This window comes from Anser anser (genome assembly GCF_964211835.1).
Source record: "Anser anser genome assembly, chromosome: 6".
NCBI lineage: Eukaryota > Metazoa > Chordata > Aves > Anseriformes > Anatidae > Anser > Anser anser.
Window position 1 is genome coordinate 14509338 of NC_139726.1, and position 19603 is coordinate 14528940.

Here is a 19603-nt window from a genome sequence, read left to right on the forward strand (position 1 = left end):
AGATCTGCAGGAGGCTCTTCTGAGAGGCAACCGACTCCGAGAATTCGTGTTCTTCACCTCCTGTGACATTTGTTCCAACCAGACAGCGGTACGCAGTTCGTCCTGCCTGACGGAACTGTGTCAAAGATGTGGCTAGTTTGAAAGAATTGATTAAGGAAAAAAAAAGAAAGAGTATCTTTGTCACCCAGTAAAGACAGGCATTGCTATCCTAGGAAAACCAAGAGGAAGGTACCTCTCTAGCCACTGTCAGGGAACCTAAATCCACCAGCTTAGACTTCAATGCTAAATGTAGCTCCTTAAACATTATACTGCCACACACTGCATAGACACTGTCATACTTTTTAATATGCATCTACCCTGCTGAGTGCTTGGGTGCCCAAGCTGAGACAACCGTGCCTGCACAGATGTGTCCTGCCACGTCCCAGCTAAGCCCTGCTGCATTCAAACCCAGGCTGTGGAGCCAAGAAAGCTTCAGGATAATCCATGACCAGGCAGGAGTGCTCTGAGCACATCTAACACATTAAGGCAGCACTGGAACACTACAAAACACGGGAGGAAGAACAAGTGGAAACTGGGGTAGCATCCACCTTTTGTTTTTCTAACTAGCCCACACTGTAAGGCAGTCACGCAGGATGAAGGATCCTAAACCCAGTTCTACTCTTCACGTAAGGGAAAGCAAATCCACATCTTTCACACTTCTCCCCAGCAGGCAGGACAGCAAGCTGAAGAGGAAAGACCTGATTCTCTCCTCCCATGAGAGTTTATTCATTTCATACTCCACAGTAATTGGATAAAAAAAAAACAGGATGGGAAGCAGGTTTTCTTTTTTCATGTGTCTGCGCTAATTGCCAGGCAACAACTGAGGTTCTCCCTTGCCTGCACTCTTCCTGGCCTCAAACCACACGCTCCATACTCCCCATGTTCTGTTTCAGTACACGAGACGGAGGATGCCTTTGCCCACCACATCCCCTCTCTTCTCTTTTCACTGTTTACCTTCAAGGGAGGGTAAATCCTGTGCGGACAGAGATGCCCTAGTGGATAGACTTAAATCACAGACCTCAGCTCTGAGAGAGAAGCATTCACAAATCCTTGAACTTAGAGCATCTCCAGCTGTCCCCAGGCAGTCCTTAACTCCGAGCCAAGGAGCAGCCTTGGAAGACACCTCCCTGTTTCGCGATTGTGTGGGAAGCTCATATCTAGCAGCAGTTCTCTAACTCATCCTAAGCCAGACTCCTCAGGGTTGTCTGAAGTCAATATTTTGAAACCAGCAAAGGAAAATCTGTCCCAGACAATGTGCACAAACAAACAAAACCTCCCACAACAAATAAATAAATCGATCCACAAGTCTCCCATCACTTAGACTCAAGCCACGGTTGCTGGATTCTCTTCATTCCCCTCTTCCACACACTATCGTGGTATCAAACTCAGGGATTTCTGTTTGACTAAAGCAACCCATGGCCAGCTCTATCTGTAAGGAACTAATGTGGACAACACGTGTACCAGGACAACTTGGAGGTTTAACCCAGTCCTTACTAGGACAAGGATATCTCCCTGCCTTGGCTACAAATTATTTTCCAGAAAAGACTACTTGATTTCAAGGCAGCAGCCGTGAAGAGTGAGCAGCTCATGCAGACTACTGATGTAACAGAAGAGATCACCCCTGCCTACACAGCCTTCTTCACCCACGGTCTATCAGCTCATCACGGCTACGACACCGGCACTAACCTTCTGCTCATGCTGACAGCTGCCTCCCTCAAACAGGTATGGCCAAAGGCTGCTTGTACAGCCCTGAAGTAACAAAACCCATGCACTTGTTCTGGGCATCCCCCTCAGCAAAGCAACGAAAGGGATCTCAGATGCTTCAGCAGAACAAACACTAAGCTCAGTCAAGGCACAGGCAAGGCTCTGTAGCTGACCTGAGACCTTGATAGCTTCTGTATTGGTACCCTATTTACCGAAGTTGTCCAACTGCTCCATCTACCTCGGGCCTTTCTCAGCAATTAGATATAGCGTTAAAGCATATTCCAAAAAGGAATGGCAATCCACAGTGTGGTCAGTGTTCAAAAGATTTCATCCTGAAAGCTCTGTGAATGAGTAACGAAGCAGAACAGAGTGCTTGTTTAGGTCTTCCAGCCATTTCTTGGCTAATTCCTTCTCAATTTCACACGTGAGAAGCATGAAGGTTTCCACGTCAGCCACCTTAGGAGGACGTACTATGCGACTTTTTGGGAAAAGGAGAGAAACATCCAAGTATTTAAGGAAACCTAATGCCATGGTTTGGAACCATGGCACTGAATTGCTGGACGGGATGAAGTCAGGAGCTCCCAGGAGATCTCCATTGAATCCGAGGAGGTTTCCTGCAAAGGAATTCACTGCTTGGCACTGCAGCTTCTGACGTCGTTGTTACTAGTGCTGAAACACTGCTAGCATCAAGCTCTCCGCAAACAATGCGGTGGATAACAGAGGGTGCAGGTTATCTTGTAATCAACTTAATGTTTGCATGCAAGTCACTTTATATATATTAATATGCATATTTTAAAAAGCCTCATAACTGTTTGGACACAGGCCATTTGAGGATTTTGCTTTTTTGGCAACTCCAAATATGTTTAGTAAATGTTATCAGACATATGAGAAAGAAAAGCTTGGACATGTATCACAACTTCCTAAAAAGAAGTATTTATTTTTAACCCCCACGGTATCTTACTTATAATAAAAAGGCAGTAATATTTTAGTATGCACCTGCAGACAGACTGATCTTAAAAATACTACTGTAAATTTGGGAGTAGGCAAAAATTTCAACAACTCCTTTTGCATTTGAACTCCACGTACTGTTCGCATAGTTTACCATGCACATTAAGTTGCAGATATGAGGCCAGCACATGAGACAAAACCTTTATTTTAAAAGCCTATTACCATTTCCGAGCACCAGGGATTAAAACACAGCTGTAATTCTTCACAAAATGATCCAGGATTGAAATCGCAACAAAGGTCATAATACATTTTGCACATCGTAAGGTCAGCAAGAAAAGCTGTAAAGGTACAAGATTATTTATGCCTGTGCAAGTCCTTCTCTTCCAGCAGAGCTGCCCATTTCTAGCTAGGATCTGGCAGCATTTGCGCAGCAGTTGGGTATTTCACATCGCTGCACCTCCTCTGAATTCAGAGGGGCACATTACACATGTCCAGTAGGGTTCCTGCTGATCCTAGCTAGTAAATGTGACAACACCAGGGAGATTTCCATGTCTTCCAAGAGCACATCTGGCAGACAGCATCTGCATCCAAGCCACACTCCAGCAACCCCTTAAGCGTATGTTTAGCTTTAATAACATGCTTAAGTCCCACTGACGTCAATGGGATTCACACATGTGCTTACATGCTTGCTTGAATCAGAGCCTCGGCAGGTAACTCGCTGCCTTGGAAAGGAGCAGCAGGGGACAGGCTGCAGACAAAGGGGCAGGCAGGGTAGTACCAGCTGGGAGCGAGCCAGAAGGACAAGCTCTTCCCTCATTTGTGTCTGCTGGCACAGAAAGCCAAAATGCCACCACTCTGCAATGCAAGTAACAGCCTTGCCCAAAAGGTCTTTCCTTCTGCCTTTGACAGAATAAAGCATTTCAGCACCCAGACCTGCATCCCACGAGGGAAAACTTGTCTCTGAATACTTGCACAGCACTGTCAGTCACATTCACCTGGTACCACCCGAGGAAATCAGCAGCATTCCTGCAGAGAGGGAAGTGTATTATCGAAAGATATGAGCTGCCAGGTCATTTGGCAACGAGGGTACACAATTATAGCTGAGTTTAGTGAAGATATTTTGCCTTGAGGCACAACAACCATGTCTTGCAAATTATACATACCGTACAATATCAAAAAATCAAAAATCTTTTTTTAAATCAGGGCTTTAACCTGACCAACAGAGTGAAACAACCTTAAAAGGAGTGGGAGAAACAAGCAAACATCCAGCAACAGCTCTTCTGCCCACCTTTGGAGGGAGGACTGGCAGATACGCACTGGGAAGCAATAGGAACGGCTCCATTAGGCTCGGACTAACAGCAGACACCACAAGAAGTGGTGGCTGTGAAATGCATCCTTTAAATTTGAGAAAAAGAGTGCTGTTCACTACAAGCTCAGACTGAGGAGCTTGTTGTCACAAAAGGATGCAGATACTAAACAGATCAAAAAACAGACAAGTTTACTGAAGAAAAAAAAGGCCAGTAAACACGAAGGCAGACAGAACCTTTAGTATGGGAAGACGGTAAGCTTCAGACAGCAGTAAGGAGGGAGGATGCCCTCAGTGAAGCATCACTGCATGCTTCCTAGTTGCTGTCTGAAGCAGGGTATGAAGTGAAGCAAAGTTTTTATTTAACCTAGTACAGTTATGCTCAATTATCTCAGAAACGTGAAAGAAAACTAGCAGTCTTCAAACAATGATACCAGCTGGAAGAAGCAAGTTCAAAAGGGTGCCTCTAAAGCAAGATCTGCAAGACTGGAGAGCCTGCAGTGCTTTAAAAGTACTGACACCAAGCTGTGTGTAAGGTATGTCACAAACACAATTTTACCTCCTAGTGAAAGCTTAGAGCAAACCACGGCTGGAACTGGAGAGTTTGATGCCATCGAACACAAGGCAGGTAGCCCAGGAATGCAGATCTAAAAGATAGCACTCTGCCTTGCAGAAGCAGGTTTTTCTCCTTTCCAGAGGCTTACTTTATGCTCTACACGCTGCAGACTAGATTCAGCCTGACTTCTGCCGGCATAACATACGCTGCGCTTTCTGGTGAGCTGGCTCCTTGAAAGACAACTGCAGCATGTTAAGGCCTTTCTAGTGAGCTCTCCCATGAAAGAGAAATAGTTATAATTCCACCCAGTTTGCTCGAACCAACTGGGTGCATCAAGCCACGCAGATGTAGTGGAGGTAAAGAGCCCACCTGTGTAGCAATGTCTGCCTTAATGCTATATACAAAGGAGTACCCTTTGAAGTAACAGGTCAGACAGTCCCGGGAATATAACATGTGCATGAAATGCTTTCTGATTTCAATGGGAGGGGACATGCTAAAGTGCAGCGTTAGGAACAGCCACCTGTCACAGATCCCTTTCTTCTAGTAGAAAAGCTGACACTACAAAAGTTGCTGGACAAAATTCAAACAATTCCCACCGGCTTACCTGGCTCACAATGCACCGCGGCCTTTGGATGCTGTTCACTCAAGACAGACAAAACCAAGAAACCAGGACTGCATCCCTTCAGCACCATTTCTTCTGCTCAGCTATTACCCTCAGTGCATTACAGATGTTGCTCGCTGCCCACTGCTGCAACAAGCAGCTTGCCTCTGGTAATACGCTTTGGTCAATACACAGCAGCTTTCTAAAGGGTTTTGATGCTTTCATTTCTGCTTTTAAATGACACATACTAGGCAAATAAGGAAAGAAAAATATATGCCCTGATTCCCCTAAGGAAGAACACGCCAGCTGCATAGGCTGTGCAGGGAATGAGTGCAGCATGCTGGGATCTGAGCAGAGCAGTGCTTGCAAACCTAGACGAGAGTTGTACGGGACTGTGTGTGAGACCACAAGCTGGAGTACTTCACCACAAATGCTAGCTGCACGGTCTCTGCAGAAAGTTGTAGGGAATTAATTATTGCAAAAAACCCGACCAACAAACAGCAACAAAAACCACAAAAAACTTGGAGGCTTTTTTATTCCAGTGTGAAATATGCAGAGCCCCAGAAGTTTACTAAGCAGAAAACAAGGTTTTTGCTTTGGGGCTTACAAGGCACACAGCTATGTTTTTGAAGCAAGCTTTGCTATTTAGAGGTAGTTACTTAAAGCCTGCATAATTTAGGCTGGAGGGAATGGAGGCTTACCAATACCTAGCCAGGCAAACTCCCATCCCTGAAGGGTATACAGTCTGATCCAGACAGGAACAAAGAATTAAGCACTACGTTTCAAAGCAGGAAGTGGACTCAGCAATAGGGAGTGCTAAGCAGATGAAAAAAACAATGATTTTTTTTTTAAGGGATTCAGAGAAGATGAAGTAGATTAGGTTGCTTCTCCTGTGTACTAAATATTTCAAATGTGTTGGGAATTAGAGAAAGCACAAATGCATACTATAAAACATCAACAACTGCCAAGCTGCAGCACCTGACAGCTTCCAGCACAGACTATGCATCAATTAACCTTAAAAACTGATCGTTTGGTGCTTTTCTTTAGGAAACTGCATTTTGCAGAAACAGATACAGAGTGTACCATAATCATCGGAGGACGGTTGCAAATCATCTTATAAATGTCAGCGTCAATCTAAAAACACCCCAGCAAGACAGTAACAAGTATTTAAAGTTAATGGATAGCTGTGATTTGTTCTTCTTCACCCTCTCTTAGAGGGTTACAATAGGGAATGTTACATCCCAATTACGCTTACGGGCTTCCTGGATAGTGAAAGACCAAAATTAGGAATTTAAGACATGGGACAATATTCTTTGCTCACGCAAAGCACTGATCGGTTAGGCCTATAGGCTTAGTTGCAGAGAAAAACAGAGCTGCAGAGAAAAAGCAAGGAATTTGCTATCCAATGATTTTCACGGGTAAAGATGTTCTGTACCAATTTCCCAAGATAACTATTTCTGTTTTACTGCACTCAGTAAGAACAAATTCATTTTGCTGGTATGAATCTGAAGCAATGCCTTATCAATGGCACTGGGTCAGCAGACAGCATCTCTCCTTAGTTACGGGTGAGTAACTACACTGGAACAAATGAGTTAATATTAACTGACTGGCAACAGAAAGATGGTTCTCTTCCAAAAAAACTCCAAACAAAGAGTGATAAAAATCAACAAGATTTAATATCGTCCACAACTCCAATTATGTTCTAATAACCCCAAAGTAAGTGAAAGGCATTTACATGTCAACCCCCCTAAATATTTACAGTTATTACTGAGGCAAGCTTGACTCTTCACATCACCCCATTCAAACGACAGCATTGACTAGACTGTTATAGTACAAGTAGCATAAAAACAAGCTACAGTTAAAAAGTGCAAACTGAACATGGATCCCAACCCAGAGTCTTGTCTGTAAGCCCAGGGTTACAGGAATTTTGAACCCCCTTTGAGGTCAGAGCTTTGCCAATCGCCTGTGTTTGCACCCACAGGACACGACACTCAGCATTCAACTGAGTTTTCCTCCCTGGCATCCCTGTGAAGGAACGGGGCTCTCAGCTGTGCTGCTTCGCTGATCCTACACCTTACCTTCAGCAACGGAAGGCAGAGGAGTTCTAGCTGTAGCAAAGATCCAACCATCAGAAGGCTTCAGCTTGGACTTGGAAAAATACCCAATTATCCAGGCATCCCAGGATATCAAACTATGCTAACACTACGCTTTGATGCTTCCAATTGTATCATCTGGGAGCAGGAAGAGAGTAAAGCTGCATTCCTTTTTGTTTCAGACTAAACCTTTTAACTACATATTGGCACTGAAATGGAGGAAGGGACGGTATTCGTCAGGCCATGAATATGTCGATTACGATTTGTTACTTGACCATTCCGGGCCATGCTGAACAGAAGCAATATTGGAATCTGGGAAGACAAATCAACCTTCCAGTTGACTTCCGAAGAACTGTCTCGATACAATGACTTCTTGAAGACAGTGCCTGAGGTTAACAGTTCTTCTGTACTGTGCTTATTTTCAAACTCCTCTTTCTTTGCTTGGTCACTGTACACTGATTGTCCACGGGCTCAAACACAACAGAAAATGGGAGCAATAACTTAAGGGCAATTAGCAGTCCCTGTGCTATAGGGGAAACTCAGGTAGGTAAGAGTGAAGCAGATACAGATCGCTCAAAACAATCATTTTCTACTGATTTATGCAGCCCGTTTCAAAGGATCTCAAACTACAAACCGGGGTCACTCCTGTCTTACCACAAGGCAAAAGCAGACCTGAAACAAACCCTGACGTGACATCCTACCAGGGCATTACTGGCACAAGGATTAACACTTTTCTAACCCTATTATATAGCAGCTTTCCTCAAAATAGTTTTTATAGTATAAAGGAAGATTTTATTTACTCTAGACAGTATAACCACTGCCTTTAATATTACTCAGTTTTAGCGAAGGAGGACACTGTAAGACCACTGCCATCTTCCCATTTCCCCCTCCAGCTATTCTTTTAACACACCCTTCACTCACAGACCTGTGAATCTCCACTGCAGCTCTCGCGGCGTGGGATGCGGTCAAAGGGCAGCTCCTCCGAGCCCCTGGGGAGAGCAGTGCCGCAAGTCAGCACCGACTGGGAGCTGGAGGGCCACCAACGGACCGGAATTTGTGACCTCCTGGCCCAGGGCTATATGAGTTTGACCAACTGAGCCATACCCAAACGGACTCAATTAATTTTTCACAGACTTAACAGAACCAGCAAGCCCCAGCTAAAGGTAAAAATACCTGAAGCGTTTTCCCAGGTATATCTTTAGCCTAGCTCATGTAGAGACCCAAGTGCAGACTGGGAAGCTTTTCTTAACTTCAGGAATGCTGATATTCTCAAATTACTGACAGACAGACACAACTTTCACGGGTTGCATTATGGTTCTGAGAGTCCCATTTACACAGGTATCAGAAAACACATACAAAGAATGAAAAATCCCATGTCCCACGGCAACACCTTGAAAAAGCTCTGCAGATAAAGTGAGCAGAGGCACAAATATCGTGATTTTTTTAAGAATTATTTTATTATTTTTTAAAGATTAACACAGGAAACGTAGTACACGCTTCCTTAAGCATACACTGGGGAAGACCAAACGCCCATGGCTGCAGGTTGTTCGCTCCTATTGTGGCACCAGTGTCACTACTTAATACAGCTGTGCAAACAACTTCTTTTTAAAAGCAACAGACAGCAAAACGGGACTACACCTGCAGCATCCTGCTACGACAGCTGTCACCCAAAGGTCTCATTGCAGCAGTAAATCTCATCTTTTTTAATGACAAAGATGCTATGCAGAACCATTGACAAATCAAAGGAACGCCACGTGTAGCACAGCAGCTACTTGCTGAGAGCATTACAGCTCTGGCTTACTCTTCTGTAAAGAAGTGCCAGAGCTCTCATCTCTTCGTTCCTGGCCTGAGCTTTGCTTTCTGTTACAAAGACTTATTCTTCTCTGGTTTTCCTCAGGAGGCATCTCACATGCAAACCCTGAAGAACCTTTCCATACTACAAGCATGAAGAACATGGTGTGGGGAGTACAGAAGCATAAAATGTCATGTTTTCAACATTACACCTACTTTCTGAAAAAATGTGCCAGTCACACAAGCGAGCTTTGAAAGGGCATTAAAAACTATGTCAGAGACCATCTGGAAAGGTGCTGCAGCTTTGGAGGACTTTCAGAAAAAAAAAAAACAGAGGGCACTGAGTCAAGGTGAGCTGAGAAGTATGTAACCAGGAAAACCTGCCAATAAAAGGCACTCCTTCAGAACACAATGTTTTGTCTGACTGCTTTATCAGGAAATGAATTTACAACTGCTTATTACTCTGAACTGAAAATGACAGTAGTGCAAAGGCTCTAAATCGAGGAGAGGAGGATAGGCAGCTTACAGCAGTCTTCATTCACTAAAGGATTAAACATTTTCTACTTTTGCATTGTGGAGATATATCCAGCCTGTTAGGTTCTTTCTTCCCTGGGGATGTTTTTGTTTTGTTTTGATTTTTAAACAGTACAGTTTTGCTATGCACAGGTAAAGTAACCTTGCGTCAGTTATGCAATGCCCTGGAGCAGCCTGATCTATACAACGATCTTTTTCATGGCCGAAAAAGCTCTCCAGAAAGAGACACCTAAAACTGTGAGTTTAAGACAAGCCTTTTGCAGAGAAGACTAAGAGTTTTAGATTTCAAAGGAAGGAATTTATTACCAAAGCTATCACAGAAACGTACAGAAATTCACGCGGTGTTTACCATGGTTCAGTTCAAACTTGCAACATGCACAAGGTGGAAAAGAAGATCCAGCTTGGAAGTCAATCTGCAAAGACTGACCTTTAATGTAATTTGATCTACTTTGTATATAACTATCATGTCCCCATATTTTTTAGTCTAGAAGAATAATTTCATTTCAGTTTTGCATATGAGTTCTCCCACGTTAGGGAAATGCAATTCACCTTTCCCTCGGCTTCCTCCTCTATTCCCCAAGCTTCTTTTCAGCAGCACGCCCTCTTTGTCTGCTTTCTGCTGTTATTCACCAGTTCTGAGTACTTCATCACGGCCCAATTTCATCATCGTTTTCACATGCAGCTCTGTTTGAACACAGCCTTTGTGTTCATCAGTACATTTCCTACCCTTCCCTGCACAGATGGAGGGACCACAGTGCCTGTAACTGTGCTCCACAAACTTCTGAAAGATGCATTTTTCTGCCACAGGGCTTCAGTCTGCCCCAGAACGAACAACCAAGTCGTGGAAAACGGATAAACAATGGCCTACAACTCTGGATAGCTCCAAACACACTTAACCAGCTCTGTCAGTCCCACATTTCTTCTTCCTCCTTCAGCAAGTATAAACCCACCCCCTTAGTACTTGTGAGACTTACTATCAAATTGTTCTACTGTCAAAATGAGTCAACATGCTTGCTAGTTAAATCTCCCATTTCTTCAATATTGCTTTCTTAGTAGTAACACTGAAAGGCTTGCTCACCTCCTTGTGGGAATCCTTATGGGCTTCCAGTGTTTTCATGATGGTCAACTCCGCGTAGTTTTTAAACCTTGCTGGCTGATTCCGTAAGATCTCTCTAAGGACTCGCAGTGCCAGGGCTCTTATTGAATGCTGTGTCAAGAGAAATAAACGTTAGAAAAAGTCATTTCTCATCCAAATTGTATTTTGAAGTAAATTCTCAAAGCTCCCTATGCCATCAGAAGTCTTATATAGCTCTACCAGCTCCAGTAGAACAAGCAGTGTGCTCAGTAACTAAAACCAAAATTGGTCTCCTTGCTTGCTTTTGCACAAAAATTCACACGACTGTTCTCACTGACAGAAACAGAACCTTTTTTTTTTTTTTTTTTTAAAATTCCATACTGTCTTGGCAATGAAGTACAAATTTGTACCCAAAGAAGCACATTTCCTGTTTTGCTCTTCCTCTTCTGCTTAGCTTTGTGAATGTCAAACTGGGCTCCATCCATGCAACAACGCTGTTTCTCATGTACTGATGCAGTAAATCAATGCTGTTCCTGTAACTACTATGGAAATTACTTTCAAGAACAGTCAGTCATTGTAGTCACTACTGACCTATGTGTTAATCCTTTATATCAAAAGACCATTAGCAGAAGGGATTTATAACACCTGCTTCACTTTCACAACTGTTACATTAAGTTTTTGGCCTGCAGCCATTCCAAATAGATTCTATCATTTCAGCAGAGGAATACTTTACTCTAACATAACCTTTAAAGCATACCCTCTGCTATTCATCTGCAAAACTCAGATTAGCACAATTTATTTGTACTTAAAGTCACCATATCTTCATACATGTATGATGCTGCTATGATTAAACATGTAGGACTACAGCAGTTCATGCTAATACTAAGAACAATTGTGAGAATGCACCAACCATTTACACTGCCTTAGAATCAAGATTGTATTTCTACAAGAGCACCATATACTTTATAAGCAGTATACAAAATACAATTGATTTTGAATCAGATTAAACAGAAAAGAACTGGGAGTGCTTTTGCGCCTACATGCTGTAACATTTAGATGGAGCACGGCTCTGATTTGAAGGCACAGCCAGGGTGCTGAGCCTTTATCAAAATGTCACAGTGCTGCAAGCTGAACAAACAGCCCCATCTAGAAAAAGTAAAAGCCTCGCCTGTAAAACACCACTTTGATCAACTACCAAAGATAAAGCTGTGATAGTAATGCAGCATGAGTTCCTCCTGTCCACATCTGTAGCTTCTTTTAATACTTTAGAACAAGATCCCCTGTAAAAGCAGTTTGCTCTTGATGAAATCCATCCTCTAAGATCTAATAGCCTGGATCTTTAACCTACACAGAGAAAAAATTTAAATATTCATCTAGGCTGCCTTCACTCTCCCTTCTTGGGGAATGGGTGCAATATGGCTAAGAGCTATTATTATGCAATAATGTGTATGCATTACTTTGTATATGTATTAGGTAACAGTATTCATTATTATAATATGTATTATGTGCTACATAATATGTATTATGTAATGATATTATGTAATTTCATCCTAATTTGGAAGTGAACAACATTTTAAATCTTAATTCTTACAAAATTAGAAAATAACTTCCTTTCCAATTCTAGTTCAATTTCCTAGTTATTTGCTACTAAACACTCAGAAGGGAAGGGGGAAAACTGGGACACTTCAGAGTAGCTTGAAATTCATCACTGAGCACACTGACAATGAAAGCAGAGTCAACAGCCTTCAAAGGAAAAAAATGAGCGGTGCAGCATCACTGAAGAGTTGCAATACAAATGCTACAAATTTGATTTAATCTAATTTGCAGAACCTATCACCCTAGATAAAGGCAAAAGAGTTGAGAAGAGTTGAGACAAAAATCTACATCTCACATCTTTGTCTCCAAGTGTTTCCAGCAGCAGGAGCAAAATGGTTTTGAAATGTTCCTCCCAAACTCCGAGGTTATCTTCCCTTGTGATCTTTAGAAGCTCCAGGAGAGCTCCTTTTCGCTCCTCCACCCGTTCATTGTGGTTAGAGAGCTCTTTCAGAAGGTCAGCCACCAAATCCGAATGGTCAATGGGTACTTCTAGGACAAAGGGCAGCAAATCATTTGGGGAATGGGGAAAAGATCAAAAGATGCCCGTATTATTAATCCTCTACAGAACAAAGTGCACATAACAAGTCCCCCCACCCCCCACCCCTCCAGCCCCCTGCCATCAAATCCCAGGTGGCCTCAGTCAAGCAGGGAAGAGGACCTGACTAGCCCAAAATTTTACTTAAGTTCATAATGCTGCTCATGAGTCTGCACACAGTTTCTAACAAACGAAGAAGAGATGACGACTGGATTTCATCCAGTTCCAATAATTACTTCTACAAGACGAGAACCGCCAGAGTTTGTCCTAGACACTCACACCCAAAACCGGTGATCACATGTATGACATTTAGATCAAAGTACAGTGAGTCATCAGTACACTGCAAAGGGATAAAGCGAAGGTGCAGCATCCTTTAAATGAAGTGGAACACTCAATAACAGCGAGCTAATGAGTCATTTCAGTTTTAGAGTAGGAGGTCCCCAGAGTAGCGTCCCTTACAGATACACTTAATTTAGACTCTTAAGGGACTAGTTTGAGACAAACTCCAGGAGGAGGAGAAAAAACAAAACCCACGTTCAAACTGCAGTTTAACATTTTCTTAATTGCCACAAATCAGGTTCTGCTGTTACATGAGAACACAGAATACTTCATGCCAAGCCTTGACTCAGGTACAAAATAATACTCAACATATACATTGACAGGCATGTACCTGAGAGCACCGCATGCATACAAATACCAGGAACAGAACAAGCTGCCTGCAGTTTTACAAGATAAGCTAATACAAACCATCCCGAAGCTGATCCATGTCATCATCAAACACTGCTTCCTTGAGGGCAGTCTTGTCATAAGTGTTAATTGTGTCGGAATAAGGATAGGGGTTATACTCTCGAGCACGTGGCCCTGAAAAGGCGCGTGGAGGCTGGGTGTTCAGTAAGGAGGTTTTGTTATCTAGAGCCATCCTTCCTCCTTCTACAATGTCACTACTTCCACGGACATCACTGGTAGGTACCGCAAGGCCACCATCTCGAGACACCTGGGGATCCAACACAAAAAAGTCATGAGACTCCTCAAATTCTGTAGAAGCTGTAAGACTTTTTGAATCCACTCATCATAGGATCATGCATCAATTATTTTGTATAGAATCCTTTACGTGCACATAATTCTTGAATAAAACTTAGATTATCACCTCTTTCCCTAGCTTATGTAACAGAAGTATCTCATGATCACAGGGCAAAACGCTATGCTAACAGTCCTGAATATGAATCAATATTTATAAAACTACAAGCTAGCAAAAATCAGACAAGCTCTGGGACAGGACTAACTTGCTAAGGAAAAGAAAATTAAGAAAATCAGTATCTTGCTTATGAAACCTCATGACCGACTGATAGAGGACGTTAGATGATTGCCATTTTTTTCCCCATGGTAGCCATAGAGGAGATTAGATGATTGCCAAGGGAGATTAAAGGTTGGACTAGATGATCTTAGAGGTCTTTTCCAATCCTATGATGCTTAGCAAGCTAATGTGAAACGGACAATACAAGAGTCCCAAAGAAAAAAAATCAGACCACCAAGAATTTTTTGCTTTGAAGGCTAACAATCTACTAGCCTAAGCTTGTTCGCCCGGAGAGGAAGCAAAAATACCATTTAAAATTGACACAAATTTTGAATTCAGTATATTTTATTAAAACAAATGGTATCTCATGTAGTAGGTAATTCTGTAACTAGTGATGCAGCATAAGGCACCACATGAGTTGGGTACTCAGAGCGATTTCTTCACACATGAGACATCCACAGTAATCCAGTAAGCATATTTCACAGGAGGTTAAACAGAGTTCTAAGGGAGCAAGGGATTACGTTACTGGTACCCCAAAATTTAGGGATAGGAAGTTAGTAACCAGGGAGACTAACACTTGAAGGAAAAAACAGACCAAGAATAACTGGATTTTGTACACTAGCTAACAATCCAAAGCCAGGTTTGAAAACAACGTAAAGTTGTGAAACTTTACCTATCTCCAGATGTTAATCAAAACAAATACTTACAATGTCACAGTCTTTCTTTCCATCACGTTTGATTGGCTCATTCAGATCCTCTTGACTACGGAAACTAAATTTTTCAATCGCTTCTGTGACTCCACGAAGAGAGCTGTAGATTTCATCAGAATTTAGGTTCTCCGTGTCATAATCCAGCATACTAAAGACCAAACGTATATGAAATGTTACATATGAAACTGGAAACAACTTTTCACTCAATCAAGAAATGCTGAGTTGGAGACAGATGATTTGGTGTACCATTTCTAACAGTGACTTGTAACAAAACATGAATGGAATCAAAGCTGACTTCAGGTCTGAGTCTCCCCTCAAATTGAGCTAAATCTAGGAGAGGCTCGACTGAAATCAGTGGTATTACATTGCTGTGATTGAGGGGTAATCAGGTCCACCGTTTGTTAGTTACCCACAGTAGTGAGTGTGCTAGCTTCTATAAACCAAAAACCTAGCGCCATCATGGTAACGGTGTTATTTAAAAAGAAAAATAACCACTATGAGAACTCAAAGGGTTGTGACAGCTGGTGGAAAATAAATCAACAAATTAAGTTTCATAATATAACAAATATATTCTGGCAATGGATTCAAATGCAATAGATTTAAATGGAAACAGAAATGTACCTTGACATAAAAGCTTAATCTAACATATTCCAGTTTTCACTTCTAGAGTAGAACAAACAAAACTACTTGCAAGATGCCTTGATAAGAACTTCTGAAATATTGAGCCTAAATTTGAGAATTCTCTCATTCAAATAGAATACCTCCTTGCAGACAGTTTCTCAGAAATTCCTCATCAGCGTAAAGCCACATAAGTTTTGGGATTCCTTAAAGAGTTACCCAAAATTAAGTACCATGAAAAAAAATGCCTAGCATGCAAGGGCAGATGATACAAAAAAAGACATGACTAGGAAGAGCAGCTCCTACATGTTTGGAGGAAATTACAAAGCAATATTGGCACGGTTTTGCTCTATTCAGGGAGAAGTCGAGTTTGCATGACAATCAGTTTTCCAAGAGAGCCTTTACGAAGAGACCCAGTAACTGAGAACAATTTCTCTGGGGGAGTCTCGGATCATAATAGAGCCAGAAGCAAAGAAACCAAAAGAATTTAAGACATTTACATCAAGTTGTTTGTCAGTAAGTGGCAAGAAGTGGCTCCCTACAGGGGTGAATTACTATTTCTTAGCATTTTGGGAAGAATTACAGGATGGGCTTGGAGAAGGATGGCTGAACAAAGAGCTGTGCTCCTTTCTGACTAAAGAAAGATTCCCTGTGAGGTGGTGGGGAAAAAGTATCAAAAATAAAAAATCTCTCTTGAATCCTGAGTACACAGCCATTATTTTCTATAGAACTGAAAGTAGGATGTTAATTATCTAGAACTACTACTATTTTTTCTGGAAAAAACTCGAGAACTTTAGACAAAGGATAAAACTGGTGTTGCCTAATTCCTTTGGGATTAACACACTGAAAATAGCCATAATCCCTGGCTCCCAAGCAATGCGCTCGCTCTACAACCACTCAAACCCCAGCACGATGTATTCTGGCAGAGAAACCAAAGAACAAACTCCCTGACTTTAAATAGTGCCTGTCAGGCCAGGCCTGGCTAGGAAGAAAGAGAAGCCACTTGAACAACAAATCAAGACCAGGAAACAAAAGCTGTTTATAAACCTACAAAAGTCAGAGTATTTAGGGCCTTTCAGATAGCTGAATGAAACTAATGCACTGTGATTGCTTTCCAGTCAAAAAGAACAAAAAACAGTGGATGCAAATTTTTGATTCTTTGTAAGTATCAGTCAGGGCTAGGACAACATTTGCTTCATACCACCTTGAAAATATTAATTTTGCACTCAAACATGTTTAATTCATAGATCTTAAAGGGTTCTTCACACAATACTTAAGTGAGCAATGGAACGGCCATTATTGAAGGTACATATATATGATTGTAACTGTGTATCCACACCAAGAGATGGAATGACTTACCAAAAGCCACACAATTAAATCCATGGAGAAAAATACAGAAATAATCACAGATGTACTGATATTAAATCTTCTGCTAAAGTCACTGCTTCTTTCCTCAGGAATGAATTTTGCCCTATACTGCTCCTAAAGAATAGATCAAAGTACATATTCTGCAGTGCTAAATAACTACAGAAATTTCTGAATGAAAAACCACCGGATCTAATGAGTTTTCCAAAACCACCCCAAACCACCTCTTAATAAAATCTGAAGAACCCAGTGATTTCATATGTCAAGAATAAGCCTGTGTGAGAGATCACATTATGGCTGTGCTTTATACAAAATAAAATTCTACATGTAAACACATGTCTACTGACAGCATGAGTGCTGGAATACTTCACAGACAACATGATGGGGGAATAAAAAAATAAAAAATGGATCTACACCCACCTGCCAGGGGTGAAAAAGGCACAAAAACGAAAGAGTGATGCAGAAAACTAGAAGAAAGTCACAGGATGAGTAAGAAGTGAGTAGAGATGAGTAGTGTTTAGGGATGTCACAACATTATTTTCCACGTTGTGCTGCACTAAAACAGTAAGCGCTCTACAAGTTTATCAAGATACAGTTTTGAAGTTTTCCAGTCTGACATGAAACGTTTTACTTCCATAAACTATTATTCAGCTCCCAGTCCAAACAACGTGTAAGTAATCAACAGTTTAGGATCCTGAAGCAGTACACAGTAACCCACTTCCTTGCACTTTCAGGCTCTGCGCTGCAATATGTATCAAATTATTCCAAAACCTGTCAGCTAATGAAATGAGGAAAAAATTATTCTGGACTAGTTTAACCCGAAAAATCAACATGGATCTCTTCCACAGATTTTTCAGTATTCTAGAACAGAGTCGTAACATGGATTTGATGTTTTAAATCTGCTGGTATTCATAGAATCCCATATTCTGTATCTCCATATTCCTTCTCAGTCGTCACAGACGCCCAGATTTTCAGTCCTCCAAGAGCTGTTTGTTTGGTTTTGTTTCAATAGTTTTCATATAGGAACAGAGAGACTGCTGCTAGGGTATAAACTTAAAAGATAAAATCCAAGAGGTCTGAAATTAAATTTGGATTCAGACTGTTTTTTGATTAAAACAGTATATAGCTTTGGTCTAGTATACTGATTAAATACCTGTCTCCTCTGCACAAGAGGAATAGCTGTTAAAATTAGCTGTCAATAACCTCCAAACCTCGTGGCAAGGACACAGGATTACAATTCTAATTCCAATACTACCCATTTCCAAGATGTTCCACAATCACTGTGCAAGCAGCTGGTGAAATCCCATACACGTCCCCTCACTGTCCTAAATGTTCACTACTGCAGTTTGAACGTGCTGGTGTGCCACTTGCACAGTGAATTGGAGGATGTTGCCTGCACTATCACAACGCAACAAGCGCCTGCAGAAAGTGCTCAAGAACTGTGTTCTGCGTTGGAGTCTAACTGTGAAACCTACACCCATTCAGGAAATCCAGCAGGGAGAAGTCATCTGGAAAAAGTCACTTGGGGTTTTTCCACTCGTGTGCCGCGTCTTCCCAACTGAGTGAAGAAGCGGCTGACTGCCCTCTCCCCGCTCTGAGAGCTAACATCAGCCCATTTGCTTTTTTGACCAAATCCTCTGAAAATCGTTTCCCATGTTTGAACAAATCCTGTGGTATGAAAGGTAAATAATGCTGTGACATCTCAGACAAGTTGGTTTAACAGGTAGCTTGTTACCTGGGAGAATAAGAGCGCCTGAAAGTCTTGTGGGAAGGAGCGGTGGGGATGGAGTTAGGCTGAGAAAGGGGAGGGGGGTGCTTCGACAGCCCGTCTGCACTCCAACCCCAGAACCGACTGCAGTGATCAGAGGAGAAACGAAAGAGAAAAAACAGAGAAAGGAGAGGGAGAAAAAAAAGAAACTATAATCTGAGTGGCTTAGTGCTGTCATGCTGCCTTGGAGAGAGAAAAAAATTAATAGAAACAAAATTAAACAAGAATACTCCATTGAGCCCCTTAAGTCATTGCTTTGGCCTTTATTTCTCAGTTCCACTTTTTTTTTCTTCCTCTAACACAAGGATACGGCTCACACAAAAATAGTCCCTGGTAAATTGCATAAATGGTTATAGTCACTATGAACAACATTTAAAATGCTCTAAGTGAACAATCCCTGACCATGCATCTGTACCCAAATGCTACACAGACATTTGCAATCAACAGAATTTCCTGGAAGAAAGGAAACCCGGAGCTGGACTTAACGAGTAAATGAAAATCAGTCTATAGGGTGTTAATGCATCATGTAAACTGGAGGCTTGGCCCTGGTCTTCGCAGACAAACCTGGGAAGACTGAGTTAAACCCAGCCTCCAAGTCAGTTCAAATTTCTTTTCAAACTTCTGTGTGGACCTTTGGGTTAGCAAACGATACTGTGCCTCTGGGTCAAGGCATCTGTGTGAATTTAACCTTTGCTTTTGTCCTGCTCCCTTTACATCACATGGATTTTCAAAATCATCATCTAAGCAACAATATAGATGCTAGAGATGGTGGAATATTCAGGATACCACTTTGTTTCTGTTAAGTACACTTATCTCAGAAAGTCACATTTGTGTACACACAAGTGGAAGACTCGAGGAGAGTAGAAGTGGCAAACAAGCCAAGAATTGCTCCAGAACAAATAGCAGCAATGCCAACTGAAAACCCAGCGTGAAGCGTGGTGTCAAGAAATGCAGTTGTTAACCAGAAATATAAAACCAGCTATTACAATCAACTATTCCAGAAACACACACGACAACCAGACTGCTCCCACAGCTCAGATCTCACCTACCTGCAAACAGGCCACTGAACA

The 19603-nt window shown here is 41.9% G+C and overlaps 1 protein-coding gene across 2 annotated transcripts in view; it reads right to left on the minus strand.

Moving 5' to 3' along the window:
- Positions 1–19603, minus strand: part of CLASP1 (cytoplasmic linker associated protein 1) — a 163233-nt gene that overhangs the window by 8167 nt on the left and 135463 nt on the right. The window contains exons 33-37 of one of the 2 annotated variants that reach the window (XM_083841597.1): positions 18501–18617; positions 14780–14930; positions 13526–13772; positions 12539–12732; positions 10651–10779 (exon numbers count right to left, since the gene is read on the minus strand). In XM_083841597.1, the coding sequence (XP_083697723.1) occupies positions 10651–10779; positions 12539–12732; positions 13526–13772; positions 14780–14930; positions 18501–18617 (838 nt within the window). The remainder of the gene's footprint in view (positions 1–10650; positions 10780–12538; positions 12733–13525; positions 13773–14779; positions 14931–18500; positions 18618–19603) is intronic. The other variant, XM_083841598.1, reaches the window with a different exon arrangement.